The sequence below is a fragment of the Xenopus laevis genome, chromosome 2S (genome assembly GCF_017654675.1).
Source record: "Xenopus laevis strain J_2021 chromosome 2S, Xenopus_laevis_v10.1, whole genome shotgun sequence".
NCBI classification, from domain to species: domain Eukaryota; kingdom Metazoa; phylum Chordata; class Amphibia; order Anura; family Pipidae; genus Xenopus; species Xenopus laevis.
Genome location: NC_054374.1, coordinates 4,359,902 through 4,379,135, shown reverse-complemented (window position 1 = coordinate 4,379,135; position 19,234 = coordinate 4,359,902). Strand labels below are relative to the sequence as shown.

At 39.0% G+C, this 19,234-nt stretch overlaps 1 protein-coding gene across 2 annotated transcripts in view; it reads left to right on the top strand.

Moving 5' to 3' along the window:
- Window positions 1–19,234, top strand: part of phf12.S (PHD finger protein 12 S homeolog) — a 40,340-nt gene that overhangs the window by 16,624 nt on the left and 4,482 nt on the right. For both annotated transcript variants that reach the window (XM_018248040.2, NM_001086741.1), the window contains 10 exon segments: window positions 1,268–1,655; window positions 3,469–3,589; window positions 3,805–3,937; window positions 5,322–5,486; window positions 6,597–6,755; window positions 9,709–10,435; window positions 14,475–14,603; window positions 16,271–16,411; window positions 17,585–17,686; window positions 18,274–18,356. In XM_018248040.2, coding sequence (XP_018103529.1) covers window positions 1,406–1,655; window positions 3,469–3,589; window positions 3,805–3,937; window positions 5,322–5,486; window positions 6,597–6,755; window positions 9,709–10,435; window positions 14,475–14,603; window positions 16,271–16,411; window positions 17,585–17,686; window positions 18,274–18,356 — 2,010 coding nt within the window. In that variant the 5' untranslated portion in view covers window positions 1,268–1,405.

Here is a 19,234-nt window from a genome sequence, read left to right as displayed (position 1 = left end):
GACTTGTGCTCTGATAAACTTCAATCACTCTTTACTGCTGTACTGCAAGTTGGAGTGATATCCCCCCCCCCACAGCCTAACAACAGAACAATGGGAAGGTAACCAGATAGCAGCTCCCTAACACAAGATAACAGCTGCCTGGTAGATCTAAGAACAGCACTCAATAGTAAAATCCAGGTCCCACTGAGACACATTCAGTTACATTGAGTAGGAGAAACAACAGCCTGCCAGAAAGCAGTTCCATCCTAAAGTGCTGGCTCTTTCTGAAATCACATGACCAGGCAAAATGAGCTGAGATGCACCTACACACCAATATTACAACTAAATACACTTGCGGCTTCAGGAATGACATTTTATATTGTACAGTGAATTATTTGCAGAGTAAACTGTAATTTAGAAATAAAAATGACACCATAAAAATCATGACAGAATCCCTTTAAGGACAGTTAAAGAAGAACTAAAGTGTAAAATAGAATAAGGCTAGAAATGCTGTATTTTGTATACTAAATATAAACATGAACTTACTGCACCACAAGCCTAATCAAACAAGTGATTTATGCTTTCAAAGTTGGCCACAGGGGGTCACCATCTTGTAACTTTGTTATACATCTTTGCAAGACCAAGACGGTGCACATGCTCAGTGTGATCTGGGCTGCTTAGGGATCGTCATAAATGATCAAAACAGCACAAGTCAAATAATATCTGCCAGAAGCCGATACAGCAAGACTGATTAATAATCAGAATATACAGACTGCACTAGATCTGCAGGTACAAATCTCTACACAGTCACCAGCTGCTCTACAGGGAAGCAAACAAAGCTTCTCGAGTTCTGAGAAAAAAAGTGATGGGGGAGGGGTTCCTCCTGCTGTTTGAGAGTATGAGCAGTTTCCTTGCAGAGCAGTTAGGGACTGTCTGAGTTTCCTATCCTCCACAGTCAGAGCAAGTAAAATGAAGGGGGGTTTTCACTGCATACAGTTAGGTTTCTTATAAAAACGGTACACATTAATTAAAGTATATTGGACATAGATTTCTTTTTCATTAAAGAAAATAAAAATTGGATTTTATTTTTTTGCCTTTATATCCCCTTTTATAGAGGAGTGGTTTCTTTTAATAGGATACAACATGGGCAATTTATCCTTTAGCTGAAATAACCTCCCAGTAAACAATTGCTATAGCCCTCTTTAGAATTGCATTATTAAATGTAAAGAGAAAATGTGAAACATACAAGTTTGTTGGGCCTTTAAAGGAAACCTAATTTTCCCTACAGAAACGTGAACGTAAGAAGGAGTTGGGGCAGGTAAATGGTCTGTTTGACAGATATGGAAGGAGGACTGCTTCCCCAACCAGTGATCTGGATTTCTCGGAGAAAGCTCCTGGCACTTTCCGAGCCCTTGCACAAGCCAGAATGCTGGAAAGGAGAGTCAGTCGCCCCGGAACCCCAACATCCAGCGCCAGCACTGATACTCCAACTTCTGAGCAGAATGATGTGGATGAGGACATGATTGATATGGACGATGAACCAACTGCTTTGGACTCTGAGTGCAGCCATTCTCAGCTCAAGAGACCTTTCCAGCTGCTCATTGCTGCAGCTATGGAGAGGAACCCTACCCAGTTCCAGCTGCCCAATGAACTTACATGCACCACTGCACTTCCAGGTAATGGACAATATCAACCTAACAGTCCTACATAGGCCAGTGTCAGACTGAGGCCCACTGAGTTACAGGATCATTTTTATATCTTTTAATTAAAAGGGAACTCTTGCAAAATGAAAATGTAATATAGGCTTCGGCATACGGAAATAAGAAATTTTCTACACACAATCAATTAAATATTCTGTACTGTTTCTGAAATCGTTTATCTTCATTATAACCTCTCTCTCAGCATCGGTTTCTCTTCATTCTGTCTTCATGCAGCAGTTGGGTGTCAGATATTCATTGACAGTTAGATCCAATATATCTTATAGCGGTGCCCTTTTTCTAGCCTACTGTATGTATTGGAGCTCATTCAAATAACTGATTCCAAATCTAACAATGACTGCCTTTTGCACAAATTCTGCATGTAGAGAGACAGGATTTCTGGTGATTTTAATAGAGTGCGCTCTAATAAATCATCTAGGCAAAAGGAGCTCCCCTATAAGATATATAGGGGCAAATTCACTAAGATTCGTAGTTGCGCCAGGCGTAACTTCGCCGCACTTCGCCAGGCGTAGTTTCGCCAGCGCTTCGCAAATTCACTAAAATCCGAAGTTGCGCTCAGGGGTAGCATAAGGTTGCGAAGTTGCGCTAGCGTTGCTTCGCTAAGTAAATCGGAGTTACGCTAGCGAAGGCTAATTTGCATACGGCGCCAAATTCAAATTTCAATGGAGGAATACGTATCAGCACTACAAATGGCTAGAAAACTTTCAAAACATCAAACAAAAATGTTTATTTTGCCCTACACATGTGCCCACTGTCTAGGTAAGTTGCCATGAGTCAGGAAATGTAGGGGGGAAGGAGGGGAGCCCCAAAAAAATTTTCGATCTTTTTCAGCCTATCACCCCTAATGTAGAAAACACGCCAGCGTTTTTTGGGACTTAGAAAAAATTTTGACTTTTTTTGAAGCAATCCCTATCTACTCTATTGCGCTTCGCCTGGTCTGAGGTGGCGAAGGAAGTCTAGCGTAAAAGGTAGCGTTCAGTACACTGCGCGCGTTAGTGAATTTGCGTAGTTACGTCGCCAGGCGTAAGGGTGCGAAGTAACACTAGCGAAACTACGCCAGCGTTCGTTTAGTGAATTTGCGCAGTAACGAAAAACGCTAGCGAAGTAACGCTAGCGTTCGGCGCATTGGATCTAACTGTCAATGAATATCTGACACCCAACTTCTGCATGAAGAGAGAATGAAGAGAAACAGATGCTGAGAGAGGAATAGTGAAGATAAACTTGATTATTTCAGAAACAATGCAGAATATTTAATTGATTGTGTTTAGAAAGTTTCTTATTTCCGTATGCTGAAGCTTATTACATTTTCATTTTCAGATAGTTGCCATTTTATGATTTTGTACGGCTTGACTTATGGCAGTTGTTAGATATGAATGGCTTCCACCACCCTTTTATGTTTAATGAATGTTGTATAAATACCATATATGTAAGTTTTTGTTTTTTATTTGTTTGTGTGTTTGTTTTTTACTTTTAAGAGGATAATATATCTAGGGAAGGTCAGTTCCACCATTGTAAGTTGGATGTCCATGCTCTTTATTTTTTTGTAACCATGCCAAAAGACTAAATACATTTGCAAGATACTCTTGGGCCTTGCACACAAACTGATGGTTGTACAATTTAAATGACCGGATTAGTATGTGTCTAGGAAACTTTAAAAAAAAAAGTGTAATATAACTGAACATTGTACTGAGTTGTGACCCTTTTGAACCAATATCGCTGCTTAATTGTTCTTGTTCTTCACAAAGACCTAACTGATATTTATTCATCACAGGCACCAGCAAGCGGCGTAGGAAAGAGGAAATGTCGGGAAAGAATGTCAAGAAAGCACAGCACGAATTGGATCACAATGGCCTGGTTCCTTTGCCTGTTAAAGTTTGCTTCACTTGTAGCAGGTGAGAACATCATTTGTATCTACCTAATATCCTTTAACCAACTTGGACATGTACAATAACACAACTTTAACTTCATCCATTTTTATACCTAACCTTAGAGAGTAATTAAATTGTGTATTATGTACTTGTTGCTAGGTATTGGGTATCCTAGCATACTGTTAACAAATGTATTCTTTCATTTGAATTTTGATTAAAATGTTTTCATCTCCTTTTAGGAGCTGTCGAGTTGCACCTCTCATTCAGTGCGATTACTGCCCACTTCTCTTTCACATGGACTGTTTGGACCCACCGCTCACTGCCATGCCAACTGGCCGATGGATGTGCCCCAACCATATTGAGCACATTGTGGTAAGGATGTAGTTCATTTTTAAATTCGTTTATTTAAAGGAGAAGGAAAGGTTAAAACTAAGTAAGCCTTATCAGAAAGGTCCATCTAAATATACCTGTAAACCCCCAAAGTAATGTTGCTCTGAGTCCTCTGTCAAAACAAAATGCATTTCTTTCCTTCTATTGTGTACTCATGGGCTTCTGAATCAGACTTCCTGCCTTCAGCTTAAACCTCATTGCCCTGGGCAAGAGCATGCTCAGTTTGCTCCTCTCCCCCACCCCTCCCTTCTCTGCTGTAATCTGAGCCCAGAGCAGGGAGAGACTCAGGCAGGAAGTGATGTCACACCATGTTAATACTGCAGCTCCTATTCTAAACAAACAGAGAGTTTCTAGAGCTTTTTACTCAGGTATGGTAAAACATTCGACAGAATAAATATAGCATTCTAGCTTGCACTATTGCAGCTACTCTATTGCCAATAAAATGCCTCCGTAGCTTTCCTTCTCCTTTAAAGAAAGAATATGGTGTTGCAAATATTATTTATAGAATAATTTGTATGTTTGCATTTTTTTTTTTTTTTAAACCTTATTTAATTTTTCCTTGAAGCAGAGAGAACAACTAAGGGTCGAATATCGAGGGTTAATTAACCCTCGATATTTGACCGTCAAAGTAAAATCCTTTGAATATCGATGCAGTGATTATAATAGAATATTTGCTACCAGAGGCAGGTTAACGCTAAGGCAATCCCCCAGCATCTCCCCAGTCCCAACCCTATTATTTCTTTTAACAGTCAGAAATTCGCCATATCTATGACGTCTTTTATTGTCTAAAAACACACAAATCAGTCCTTTAAGTTAACTTTTGTGTTTTATGGAATGGATAATTCTAAGCAACTTTTCAATTGGCCTTCATTCTGTCTTTTTTTATAGGTTTTGAATGATTTGTTGTCTTCTGACTTTCCAGCTTTTCAATACGGGGTCACTAACCCCATGTAAAAAAAACAATGCTCTGTAAGGCTACAATTTTTTTTTTTTTAATTTCTACTTTTTATCATTCCTCTGATTAAATACGCCTCCCAGGTTGTCCTGAATTCATTTACGATCCTTATTGTCTACTTCAAATTGGTTATTTACACTTTTGGTAGCTCTGCACTTGATCAGTTGGATTTGGGCTGCTTGATCCGCATTCTTTCACTGCTCAGTGATATTACCAGATGAATTCTATCCATAGAGATTCAGTACCAATATAGAGGTGTAGCAGAAAAAAAAAACCACCACCTCTTATGCACTGCCTCTTCACAAAAAAAATGAAGCACTATGTGTTTGAGAGTTAGTAGTCTATAGATTTGTTTTCAAAGTTTCATTTCTTTTATATTCAGAAAGATTTAATAATTTGCGTTTCCTTTAGCTTAACCAGAAGAGTATGACCCTGAGTAATCGATGCCAGGTGTTTGACTGCTTCCAGGACAGCATTTCTCAGCATGCTGTAAAGCTAAACTTCCTGAGCCGTATTCACAAGCTCAATCCCCCTAACCGCAGATTGCTGCCGTCCGTCAAAAACCCCACTGTTAAGGTAAGTAGCCATGTTTGAGTGGTACTGTATCGCTGCACTGAGAGAAGTCTGATTCTTCCATAGACTGCATAACAAATGTTAACCATGCTCCAGTTTGTTTAAAGATCATGCTGCCACCAGCAAGTTTGAGTAACCACTTTCCAGCTCATGCAACTTGAGCCTGTTCATAGTGTCTAGATAGGTCAATATTGCTGGGCTGGAGGTGGATTCAGGGCAGGCTGATAAAAGTTAAAACTGAAAGGGGAACTATCGCGAAAACGAAAAATGTAATATAAGCTTCATCATACTGAAATAAGAAACTTTCTACATACAATCGGTTAAAGATTCTGCATTGTTTCTGAAGTAATCAAGTTTATCTTAAATATCCCTTTCTCAGCATCTGTTTCTCTTCATGCAGCAGTTGGGTGTCAGATAATCATTGACAGTTAGATCCAATATATCTTATAGGGGGGCTCCTTTCCTAGCAGATGAATTAAAGCTCCCTCAAATAACTGATTCCAGTACAAACAAAAATAACTGCCTTTTGCACAAATCCTGCATGTAGAGAGACATGATGTCTGGTGATTTAATAGAGTGAGCTCTAATACATCTTCTAGGCAAAAGGAGCCCCCCTATAAGATATATTGGATGTAACTGTCAGTGAATATCTGACACCCAACTGCTGCATGAAGACAGAATGAAGAGAAACAGATGCTGAGAGAGGAATAGTGAATATAAACTTGATTATTTCAGAAACACAACATAATTTTTAATTGTCTACTTAGAAAGTTTCTTATTCCATTATGATGAAGCTAATTTTAAATTTTAATTTTTGCAATAGCTCCCCTTTTGTCAGTATCGCTTCAATTTGTTGTTTATAAATAATGCAAGTAATAAAGCTGGAGAGAAAATTGCTAGGGATCATATGTCGATAAGCAATTTCACTTGTGTATTTACAAACCAAAGACTAAACTAAAGTTAAAATAATAAAGACTGTACCTCTTGAAGTTGTCGTGTTGTGCGCTGTCTGGCCACAAGGTGACATATACCTGTTAAAAAAGACCTTAGTGTTTTGGCTCCGATTTGGGATGTAAAATCAGTCCTGTAATAAATTGCCTGGCTTGGTCCTAGGTTCCAGAGGCCATCAAAGCACAGTATCAAGCCCCTCCTCAGCTAATTCCTCCAGCCGGAATACGAGATGGAGAATTGATCTGCAGCGGTGACCCTGGAGAATCACAAAAGCACCTATTGCACTCTGAGCACTTAGCTAACCAAAGCGAGCAGCAAGAGGTAAGTGCCACTTTTTACATCGCTACAGTAAAGCAAGATAGTGCCGCTTCATCGTTTACCTAGCTGACAAAGGTCATTACTATTACTGGATCATGTGCAGTTTGTTAGTGGACAATCTGGTTGGTCTATTGTAGTCACTGCATACTCCTTTTCCCTAATAAGTGTTGAAGCTTAATTTTTTTTTCTGGCTTGTGCCATATGGGCTTACGCAAGATGTTGGGAGTTCTGTTCTGTAATACCTAACTACCCATTAAATGTTCTGATCTCCCTGTAGCTTTTAATCCTCTTTATATGTGTCCGATGTGTTGTCAGTCCCTGTTTAGGATCGTAGAGTGGCGTATTTGACTTACTTTTGGGTATGCACTTTTAATCCCCCAGAGCAGGGTAGCCGTTGCAGTGGCAAAGAGCAGTGGCACATGTTCACTAGTTTGTAATTTGGGCCTTAGAGCAGTTTGTTCTTTCTGCAAGCACGCAGTGTCTAAATGCATATCACCCTGGGTGTATTCATTCTAAAGGCTTTGGCTCATTTGGAGGTTTTCTTGCTGCATTTAAATGCACAGAGGCCAATAAAATTCTGGAAAGTTTGAGAAGTGTCAGTGATGTCATGTAGATTGCCTAGACTAAGCAGTAAGCACTTGCATAGTGAAGTTGGTTTCTCTGAGCCTAAGGTTGGCTATATATGGGCAGATTTAAAGGAACAGTAACACCAAAAAAATGTACTGTTGTGCTTTACTTCAGAAAAACAACTATATAAACAAACTGCTGTGTAGCCATGGGGGCAGCCATTCAGGCACAGGATACACAGTAGATAACAGATAAGTACTACTATAGTTTATATAAACAAGCTGCTGTGTAGCCATGGGGGCAGCCATTCAAGCACAGGATACACAGTAGATAACAGATAAGTACTACTATAGTTTATATAAACAAGCTGCTGTGTAGCCATGGGGGCAGCCATTCAAGCACAGGATACACAGTAGATAACAGATAAGTACTACTATCGTTTATATAAACAAGCTGCTGTGTAGCCATGGGGGCAGCCATTCAAGTACAGGATACACAGTAGATAACAGATAAGTACTACTATAGTTTATATAAACAAGCTGCTGTGTAGCCATGGGGGCAGCCCTTCAAGCACAGGATACACCATAGATAACAGATAAGTACTACTATAGTTTATATAAACAAGCTGCTGTGTAGCCATGGGGGCAGCCATTCAAGCACAGGATACACAGTAGATAACAGATAAGTACTACTATAGTTTATATAAACAAGCTGCTGTGTAGCCATGGGGGCAGCCATTCAAGCACAGGATACACAGTAGATAACAGATAAGTACTACTATAGTTTATATAAACAAGCTGCTGTGTAGCCATGGGGGCAGCCATTCAAGCACAGGATACACAGTAGATAACAGACAAGTTCTGAAGAATACCATTTTATATTACAGAGCTTATCTGTTACCTGCTGTGTATCCTGTGCCTTTTTTCAGCTTTGAATGACTGCCCCCATGACTACACAGGAGCTTGTTTATATGCTTGGGACATGGGATTTTACGGATAAGGGAACTGTCCATAATTTGGATCTCCGTACCTTGTCTGCTAAAAGTAATTTAAACATTAAATAAAACCTGATTAAGATTTTTTTGCCCTTGATGTGGCTTTATCCAGCATAGTTAGGATCAAATACAGGGTAATGTTTCACCAGGATAATAATCTGAGTTATTTGTTTAAATGGAGTCTATGGATTTTGGCCTTCCCATAATTCAGAGATCTCTGGATAAGGGAACCCATACCTGTATAATCATTACTTCCTGGTGAACTCCAAATGTTTGGAGGTAGAGTGTTGGCATGTATCAGTAAGACAATTCTACAGCATTTTTACCCCCAGTACAGGCAATATATATTTTATTTAGTTGTTGTTGTTGTTGTTGTTTAGACATCAGTTAAATCATAATCGTTCTTATTTTTTAATGCTGCCTAATGGAAATATTAAGAGCTGACTGTATATTTTCCAATTGCTTTCGTGAAAGCCTTATTGACTCAGTTTGCAATTTTAGCCCAGTATAATGCCATTACTAGAGGGCAGAAGGAGGACTCGGCCTAGCACTGCGACTTTATGTAAGTGGGGCAAGGTTACTTGAACAGTAATTAGAGACCAGTAATTAGAGACGCTATAAATCTTTGCCAGCATAGATCATTCTGTGTGTTTAGTGCAGTTCAGCTGGAAATGTTCAGGCTATAGACTAACTTGCAGCAATTTATAAAAGACACACAGTTTTATTGAGGTTGTTTTTGTTTTAAAAGAAAGGAAACTTTAATATAAGCTTCCTCATACTGAAATAAAAAACTTTCTAAATATAATCAATTAAATATTCTGTACTGTTTCTGAAATAATCAAGTTTATGTTCACTATCCCTCTCTCAGCATCTGTTTCTCTTCATTCTGTCTTCATGCAGCAGTTGGGTGTCAGATATTCATTGACAGTTAGATCCAATATATCTTATAGGGGGGCTCCTTTTGCCTAGAAGATGTATTCGAGGTCACTCTATTAAACTCACCAGACATCATGTCTCTCTACATGCAGAATTTGTGCAAAAGGCAGTTATTTTGTTAGATTTTGTTTGTACTGGAATCAGTTATTTGAGTGAGATCTAATACATCTGCTAGGAAAGGAGCCCCCCTATAAAATATATTGGATTATTCATCTGACACCCAACTGCTGCATGAAAACAGATGCTGAGAGAGGAATAGTGAAGATTAAATTGATCATTTCAGAAACAGTACAGAATTTTAATTGATTGTATTTAGAAAGTTTTTTTATTTCAGAATGAGTAAGCTTATATTAAATTGTAATTTTCGCATCAGTTCCCCTTTAATGACGTGCCCATGTACTACTTCAGACGTCGCACAATTGCTTGATTTAAATGACCGAAATTGTTTTGTCCTTTTAGTGGCTCCGTAGTGTGGTTGCCCTGCAGTGCAGTATACTGAAGTATTTATCTGCTAAGCATATGCCTCCTCCATCCTGGACCTCTGATGAGACCGACTCATTGGACATCAAGCCAGTGATTACAGCTGACGGCTCTGTTTCCAACTGTCAGTTGCACCCCGAGGGCAAGCCCCAGTTCCCCACACGTGTAGGATTGCATTGTGCTGGTCACACGTCATCTTTACAGGAGGATACTGCTCACGTAATGACAAAACCATGTCTCACTGCTGCTTGTGGCACCACAAATGGACCGGCTGCATCAGAGTCCAAATCAAATGGGCCTCATGTTAACAGTGTTAGCCCAGAGCTAACGGATCCCCAAAGGCTGACTGGACAGACTGCGGTGTTATCACACTGGCCTCGGCCAGGCACCCCAACAGCGGCCGTGCCTCTCCCAAACCACATTGTGAAATCGGAAACTTCAACAGGGTCATCGATGTGCACTCAGAGGCTGCCCATACCAGCCATAACCCCTCCAAGCTCCTGTACTAGTCCTGAACCCTCTAGCACTTTGTCAAGGAAAAATGCTCAGACTCCGCTAGGGACTTCTGTGAAGCAACATGATTCAAGGCCTGTGAGTTCCCCTTTATCTGGTACCAGGGCACTTACTCCTCCACAAGCTGTTTGTGACATACTAACCTGTGCAGCTCCTGGTGCCTCAAGGCTTTGTGCAGCAGCACCACCTACAGGTAAGAGATGGGTTGTGGGGGTTTTTTTTTTTTTTATTAGTACAGGAATGGAACCTGTTATCCAGAATGCTCATGACCTGGTGTTTTCCAGATAATCGATCTTTTTGTAATTTGGATCTTCATACCTTAAAGGAAAAGGAAAGGCTACAATTAAGTAAGCTTTATCAGAAAGGTCCACCTAAATATACCAGTAAACCCTCAAAGTGCTCTGTCAAAAGAAACACCATATTTCTTCCCTTCTATTGTGTACTCATGGGCTTCTGTATCAGACTTCCTGTTTTCAGCTTAAACCTCCAGGGCTAGGGCTTGAGCATGCTCAGTTTGTTCCTCTCCCCCCTCCCTTCTCTGCTGTAATCTGAGCCCAGAGCTATGAGTGAGCATTGAGTGTGTAATTGACATTCAACATGGTTTCAATGAACAGGGCTTCTGCCTATTTTAATCATTTTTTTTTTTTAATCTTTTTTTAATGAAATAAAAGAATAGTCAGATTATATGTTCAGCATAAGTTTTTTTTTATTTGTTGCTAGAAAAATGTGTAAATAGGTGTCCGTGATCTAGACATGCACCCTAATAGCTTTGAGCTATGACTTGTGAAGTGAAAATAAAAAAGTTAGGTTGGATAAGCATATTACTGACACTTTTTTGAGCATAAAGTGTTATTCTATGGGGACCAGCCATGCAAGTCTTATTACTGCCACAAAAAGTCTTTCAATGCTGCATATGAGAAGGCTTCATTAAAGGGTCTAAATACAAGAAATTCTATTTTGCATAATATAAAATCAGAAATATGTTTTATTCTCTTAGGTCAAGTGTCGTAATTGCTGCTAAAACTAAAAAAAAATGGCTGGGAGGCTTTACTTTTCCTTTACATAATACATTCACTCAAACGCTAATATTGCCTCATTCATTAAGAAAAAAATAGTAAAATAACGCAAGTGTGAGATAAATTAAAATACACTTTTGGTTTAATTAGTGTTTTACTTGTTTCATTAATGAGGCTTTTACACCTATAGGGTTAGATACAAACTTGTGCCCTGACTATAAAAAGCTGATCCCTATTAATATGATAATTCCCCAATGGGGCACCTACAAGAGGTGTGAAATAAAGATTGGCTGAACCAAAACTAGGAATGCACAAAATCCACTATTTTGGATTCAGCCGGACCCCTTGAATCTTTCGCGAAAGATTTGGCCGAATACCGAACCGGTGTGCAAATGCAAATTAGTGTTGGGAAGGGGAAAACATTTTTTACTTCCTTGTTTTGTGACAAAAGGTCAAACGATTTCCCTCCCTGCCCCTAATTTGCAAATTAGGACTCGGTTTGTGCCTGGCAGGAGGATTCGATCAAATCCGAATCCTGCTCAAAAAGGCCGAATCCTGGATTCGGGGCATCCCTAACCAAAACAGAGCAATTTATCTTACAGTTCTTCTGACATATGGGGAAGAGTTTTAAAATGTTGTGAGAAAATGTTTAAAATGTAGTATTTTTGTAGTTTGAAAGAAAAATTCTTAAGTGTCTGTAAACTGTCTTTCTTTTACTAAAATGTGAAAAGTGGCGGTTCAGTTGGAATTTAGTCAGATTTCTGTTTGTGAATATGGAGAAAGTATTTAACTCCACTTTACCATCACTTTTACTCTCAAAATGGGCTCTCTCCACTTTTTATTATATAATATAATATACTTTGTATTACCCCCTATCTGTTAAGAGATCAAATTAAAAAAAAAAAATCAAAAACCCTTGGACTTGGACTGCCCTGCTCTGTTTTTCTTTGTGAAGATGTATGTATTGTATGAGATAATTCCCCTGCCTTGCTCAGAGGAGTTTAATTGAGATGAGCTTTAGCTTGGCCTGATAGGGTAGTCTTCTGCTATTACATTGTTTCTACTGTTATGTAACAAAGTATAGTGGCATTTCTGCAAAGCCCTACTGAATAGTAAATAACTAGCCAAACAAAGTAAAGTGTAAAATAAAGTACAGCTAGAAATGCTGTATTTTGTATACTAAACATAAACATGAACTTACTGCACCACAAACCTAATCAAACAAATGATTTATGCTTTCAAAGTTGGCCACAGGGGGTCACCATCTTGTAACTTTGTTATACATCTTTGCAAGACCAAGACTGTGCACATGCTCAGTGTGGTCTGGGCTGCTTAGGGATCGTCACAAATGATCAAAACAACACAAGTCAAATAATATCTGCCAGAAGCCGATACACAAGACTGATTAATAATCAGAATATACAGACTGCACTGGCTCCTGTGTTGTCATGTAATCTAATGTGGATTTTATAGTTTTTGTATTGTTTAATACAAACTTTCTCCAACTCTGGAGGATTATTTTGCTGCAGCCACTGGTTCTGCAAATATAATCCCAGTTTATCTGTTTAAATCTGGCTCCATGATCTTTGTCCCTGCAGCTGGAGTTGAAACAGTAAAGGGGATGTAAAGACAAATAAAATCCAATACAAATCTCTACACAGTCGCCGACTGCTCTACAGGGAAACAAACAAAGCTGCTTGAGTTCTGCATGGCTGGGAAGTAAGGCGGGGGCTCCCCCTGCTGTTCATAAGTATGATTGTTTCCCTGCAGAGCAGTTAGGGACCGTCTGACAATTCCTATCCACAGCAGTAAATGAAGGGAGAATTTCACTGCATACAGTCAGGTTTCTTATAAAAACAATACACATTTTTAAATTAAAGTATATTGGAGATAGGCTTCTTTTTCATTAAAGAAAGTAAAAATGGGATTTTATTTTTTTTTCCTTTACATGCTCTTTAATTTATTCCCTATTTTTGAAGAGCAAGAAATAATAGAACTGGTTAGTGTATATTGGTTTTATATAAATAGTTTTATACTAGAGCTTGTGTGATTCATTTGATTGGCTAACTTGCACATTTATAGTTTATATAGCTTCTGACTTCCAGGTTGAACTTTTATAGACCTGCACACACCGCCCCTTTTTTGATGTCATCGGGGGTTGGTGCGGGTCTATGAAAAGAACCCGAAAGTCGTGCGAGTCGGGAAAATCCAAACCCTCACCTCACTAACACACAGATCAAACATTTTATTTGAAACCTGGTCAAGCTATATGAAACATTGCCACCTCCTTTGAGCTGATGACACCGTGTTTTTCTGATGTTTTTATCTTAAAGGGGTAGTTCACCTTTCAGTTAACTTTTGGTATGTTATAGAAAGGCCAATTCTAATCAACTTATAAACTGGTCTTTTTTTTTCTTTTCTTTTTTATATATAGTTTTTTTATTAATTATTTGCCTTTTTCTTCTGACCCTTTCCAGCTTTCAAATGGGGTCACTGACCCCATCTAGAAAAAAATGTTTATTACACCTTTTACTATTCAGACCCTCTCCTATTCATATTCCAGTCTCTTTTTTTTAAATTAATGCATGGTTGCTAGGGGAATTTGGATCTTAGCAACCAGATGGCTGAAATTACAAACTGGACAGCGGCTGAATAAAAAGCTAAATAAGTCAAAAACCACAAATAATAAAAAATGAAAACCAATTGCAAATTGTCTCAGAATATCACTCTCTACATCATACTAATAGTTAATTCAAGGACAAACAATCCCTTTAAGGGTAGAACTACATGGGCGATTTAGGTCCGATGCCACATGCCGAAACGCTGGCGTCATGTCGGATGCGATGAAGATAAGGTTAGATTTAGGAATGTCGGATATAGTCGCAGCGTGCATACGACACAACTGTCAGATGCAAATGTCGGATGCACGCTGCGACTTCATCCTAAATTTAAATTGCTTACCTTATTTCTGGCGCAACCGACTTGACGCCAACGATTCGTCGCATGGCTTTGGATCGGACCTAAATTGCCCATGTAGTTCTACCCTAAAGCAAAAGTGTTGACTGAAGGGTGGCAAATTTTTAGGTATCTTCCCCACACATGAATATTAATGCTAACACTGACTACCATTTGTCAGGAAATTATATGAAACATAACTATTTTTACATGAAAATAACTTTTTTTTATCCCCTCTTGCCTTTCCTTTTTTCTCCGTAGATGGCAAAGTCAGACCTAGTGCATTGCTTCTGGATACGGCTTCAAGTGCTCCTTCCACATTAACCATAAACTCTTCTGCTATGATGGAGCTAACGAATTCCCTCCGAACATTAATGGATGGCAATGGGGGTGCGTCCTTTCTTATAAAATATTTTATTCCACATAATGGTTGTACCCAAAATTTTGCATTTAGTTGTCACTTATGTCTCATTATAGATTGCTACTGAAGAAGAAAAAATGCCTGTTTTTTTGACGAGCTCATTCAGTTGGACTTTTGTAAAAAAAAAAAAAATAAAAAAGAAAGTCATATTAACCATCAGAACTCAATTAAAGGAGAACATAATGTTGTACATTGTTTTGTGCTTCTGTACCAGTCCCCATAGGCTTGCCTAACTTTTTTTGGTCGAACGATAATCCTTTGATCGTTGGATTAAAATCCTTCGAATCGTTCGATTCAAAGGATTTAATCGCTCGATCGAAGGATTATTCCTTCGATCGAACTATTTGCTCTAAAATCCTTCGACTTCGAAGTTGAAGGATTTTAATTCCCAGTCGAATATCGAGGGTTAACCCTCGATATTCGACCCTTGGTGAATTTGCCCCTTAACGTAAAGGTGAACAACCCCTTTAAATCTACTAGAATATCATGCGAACATGAAATAAACCCAATAGGCTGATTTTTCTTCCAATAAGGATTAATTATATAGATTTTGGATTATTTCATTATCATGGAGTCCATAATTCGGAGCTTTCTAGATAACGAATCTCATACCTGTAAAATGATTGCCATTTTTACTTGTTCCAAATATAGCTACAGATCTTCTGCTAACAGCTTTATGGATAACCTTGGCAATGCTAATGACTTGTAATGCTTAAAGGCTTTTCAAATGTATCTATGGTTACTGAAAATACATTTTAAAGGAGAACTAAAGATTAACTAAAGAAGTAGCTAGAAATGTTGTACATGATGTTTTGTGCTTCTGTACCAGCCCAAGGCAACCACAGCCCTTTAGCAGTAAAGATCTGTGTCTCCAAAGATGCCCCAGTAGCTCCCCATCTTCTTCTCTGCTGATTCACATGCTCTGTGCTGCTGTCACTTACTGAGCTTAGGGAGCCACTCACAATATACAGTACACATAGAATAGAAATGTCACAATATAAGGCTGATTAGTAATTAATACACATAATTACTACATGGCAGCACAGAAACCAGTGCAATTAGCATCAGAATTGAATAATCCGCAAACCTGTAGCATCAGCTTATATTACAGCCAGGGAAGCTCATTTTCTGCTGGATAATTAGTGACGAGCCCTAAGCTTAGCTTCTCAACAGCCAATCAGAGCCCACTGAGCATGTGAGTGTCAGACACTTTCCAAGATGGTGACCCCCTGTGACAAGTTTGAAGTCCTGGATCATTGCTGCTATTGACAAGCCTCGTGCAATTAGTTCAGTACATAAAAAATGGCATTTTTGGCCATATTAATTTTTAAGACTTTAATTCTCCTTTAAGAAAAATTCCCAAAAATGTATTCATATTTTTAATACTAACATGCATGATTCCTCAGAAATGAATCCATCAATGTGTGCCGCTGTCTTGTAGAACCGTTTCCCAAACTGGTAGAAAATACACGCGCATTCATATTGTTTGCTGCCTATTAATAGCAGTTCTGCAGCCTTTCACTTGAAAACTCGAATATCCATAAGGACTCGTTGGCAACACAGATGTGTATTTACAAGTTAAAACAATCACCGCTGCATCAGCAGAAATAATGTTAAACTGTTCTCCCTATTGCAGAAATCCAGATTAATCTGTTGGATGATAAATTGGTGAAGTTCTTGGCCATGCAGAGAATCCAGGAGATATTCTCGTCCAAAGAGCGTCCTGTAGCAAGTGTCACCCGTCCTGTAGCACCTTCACTCACAAACCACTTAGAAGGTAAGTTTGAGATATGGCAAATATTGTAGCAATGTTACAGTTCAGTGCACAGTGTACCGTATATACTCAAGTATAAGCCGAGTTTTTCAGCCCCCAAAATATGCTGAAAAACTCTACCTCGGTTTACACTCGGGTCAAGCGCAAAAACGGTCTAAGAATAGTCGCCGGGGTCTAAGAATAGTCGCCGGCATCCAAGAATAGTCTCCAAGAATATTCGCCGGCGTCCAAGAATGGTCACGAGCATCTAAAAACGAGACGCCGGCACCTCCAATGGGAGCAGAAACCCTCAATTTTTTGATTGAAACTTACCAGAAGCTGCTACATTTCTCACCCTCGGCTTATACTCGAGTCAATAAGCTTTCCCAGTTTTTGGAGGTAAAATTAGGTACCTCGGCTTATACTCGGGACGGCTTATACTCGAGTATATACGGTAAATTCTCCACACATCTGATCATTTGGTGGCCTTTTTCTGGAAGGCAGACCAATCCCACGATCCCATGTTACTTTGAAAGCAAACCTGGGCAGAGACCAACCGCAAATCACAAACCTTTTAAAAAGAAGATAATTAAAGGATAAGTTACGCTTTAAAATAAATTAATGTAAAATGGATGGTGGGTGCTATTGTAGGCACTTTTGCAATGTACATTCATTCATTATTTGTTTTCTCTTCCAAGATATTAAGGGATACATGTACTGTTAACATAAATGAATTGTGTTACAACAGCGCCACCTGCTGGTCAGTTTCCCACCAGTCTGACCAGCAAGTAGTCAAGGAAGTTGTCAGGAGAAAGAAAGAGACTGATGTTCTTCTGCTTAGGAAAGATGTGAGAAAGGTTTTTAATTTTATTCCTAAGCAGAAGAACATCAGCCTCTTTCTTTCTCCTGACAACTTCCTTGACTACTTGCTGGTCAGACTGGTGGGAAACTGACCAGCAGGTGGCGCTGTTGTAACAAATTCAAATTAACTGGAAGTGAAAACCTTTCAGTACTTGATGAAAAAGTTATTTTAACACATTTCTCAGATTTTGCATAATTTTTTCCTGATCCCCTTAAAATGGGGGTTCTACTGTAATGTCTTTCAGTATAAAGAACACATGAATGTAAACATTTCAGCTGATGTTGTGCCCTTAGTTGGAGTTTGCTCACTTGTCTATTGGTGGGTTTTTTTTTCAGCCCAGAAAAAAGATGTACAAGCCAGGGCTGTATTCTATCCTCTAATGATGGGTGTTGGAGCTCCTGTGAATATGTGCTACCGGACTCTCTATATTGGCACAGGTTAGTGGGGACATCGTACAGTACAGGTATGGGACCTGTTATCCAGAATGCTCAGGACCTGGGGTTTTCCAGATAACGGATGTTTCCCTAATTTGGATCTTCATACCTTAAGTCTACTAGAAAATCATATAAACATTAAATAAACCCAATAAGCTGGTCTTGCTTCCAATAAGGATTAATTATAACTTAGTTGGGATCAAGTACAAGCGACTGTTTTCCTTTTTCTCTATAATAATCATTTTTAAAAATGTGAATTAATTGATTATTATGGAGTCTGTGGGAGATGGCCTTTCCGTAATTAGGAGCTTTTTGGATAACGGGTACAACATTTCTAAACTACTAAAAAGTAAAAGTACACCTGTGCCTTTCTGTACATCCATGCCTTTATCTGTATCCTTCTTTCTCTCTCTATTCATCTTTTGTTCTTACCTCTCCTGTATGTGTAAGATGAACTTTTTTCACTCTCAAGATGTTTCTTTATTCACATGCATTTCTGTCTGCACGTGTGTAATGCACATGCAATTCCTTTTGCCTTGTTGATGTGTAGCGTATAAATGCATTAGTAATTGATCATTCTCTCATCGCAGGAGCAGACATGGACGTGTGCCTTACAAATTATGGCCACTGCAACTATGTGTCCGGCAAACACGCCTGTATATTTTACGATGAAGTGAGTTGCTTCTATCTTGTGTTGTTTTTGAGACTGTCGTGAAATACTCTGTAGTGCTTTATTACTGATTAGCATGGACACATTTGAACAATGTGCTTTAAAGGCGTAGTTACCCTTAAAGGGATACAGTCATGGGAAAAAATGTTTTTTTCAAAACACATCAGTTAATAGTGCTGCTTCAGCAGAATTCTGCACTGAAATCCATTTCTCAAAAGAGCAAACAGATTTTTTTATATTTTATTTTGAAATCTGACATGGGGCTAGACATATTGTCCGTTTCCCAGCTGCCCCCAGTCATGTGACTTGTGTTCTGACAAACTTCAGTCACTCTTTACTGCTGTACTGCAAGTTGGAGTGATATCACCCCCCCCCCCCCGCAGCCTAACAACAGAACAATGGGAAGGTAACCAGATAGCAGCTCCCTAACACAAGATAACAGCTGCCTGGTAGATCTAAGAACAGCACTCAATAGTAAAATCCATGTCCCACTGAGACACATTCAGTTACATTGAGTAGGAGAAACAACAGCCTGCCAGAAAGCAGTTCCATCCTAAAGTGCTGGCTCTTTCTGAAATCACATGACCAGGCAAAATGAGCTGAGATGCACCTACACACCAATATTACAACTAAATACACTTGCTGCTTCAGGAATGACATTTTATATTGTACAGTGAATTATTTGAAGTGTAAACAGTGTCATTTAGAAATAAAAACTAACTAAAAATAAATAAACTTTTAGTATGCTCTAGAAAGACCCGATCTTAGTGATTTTACAAACGAAGAGGTGTGCCCCACCGATTTCCCTGTGAATTTCTTTCCTAACTGTCTTTTAGTTCAGCCTCATTCAAACTACTGCCTGGGTACTAAGTTACATTGGA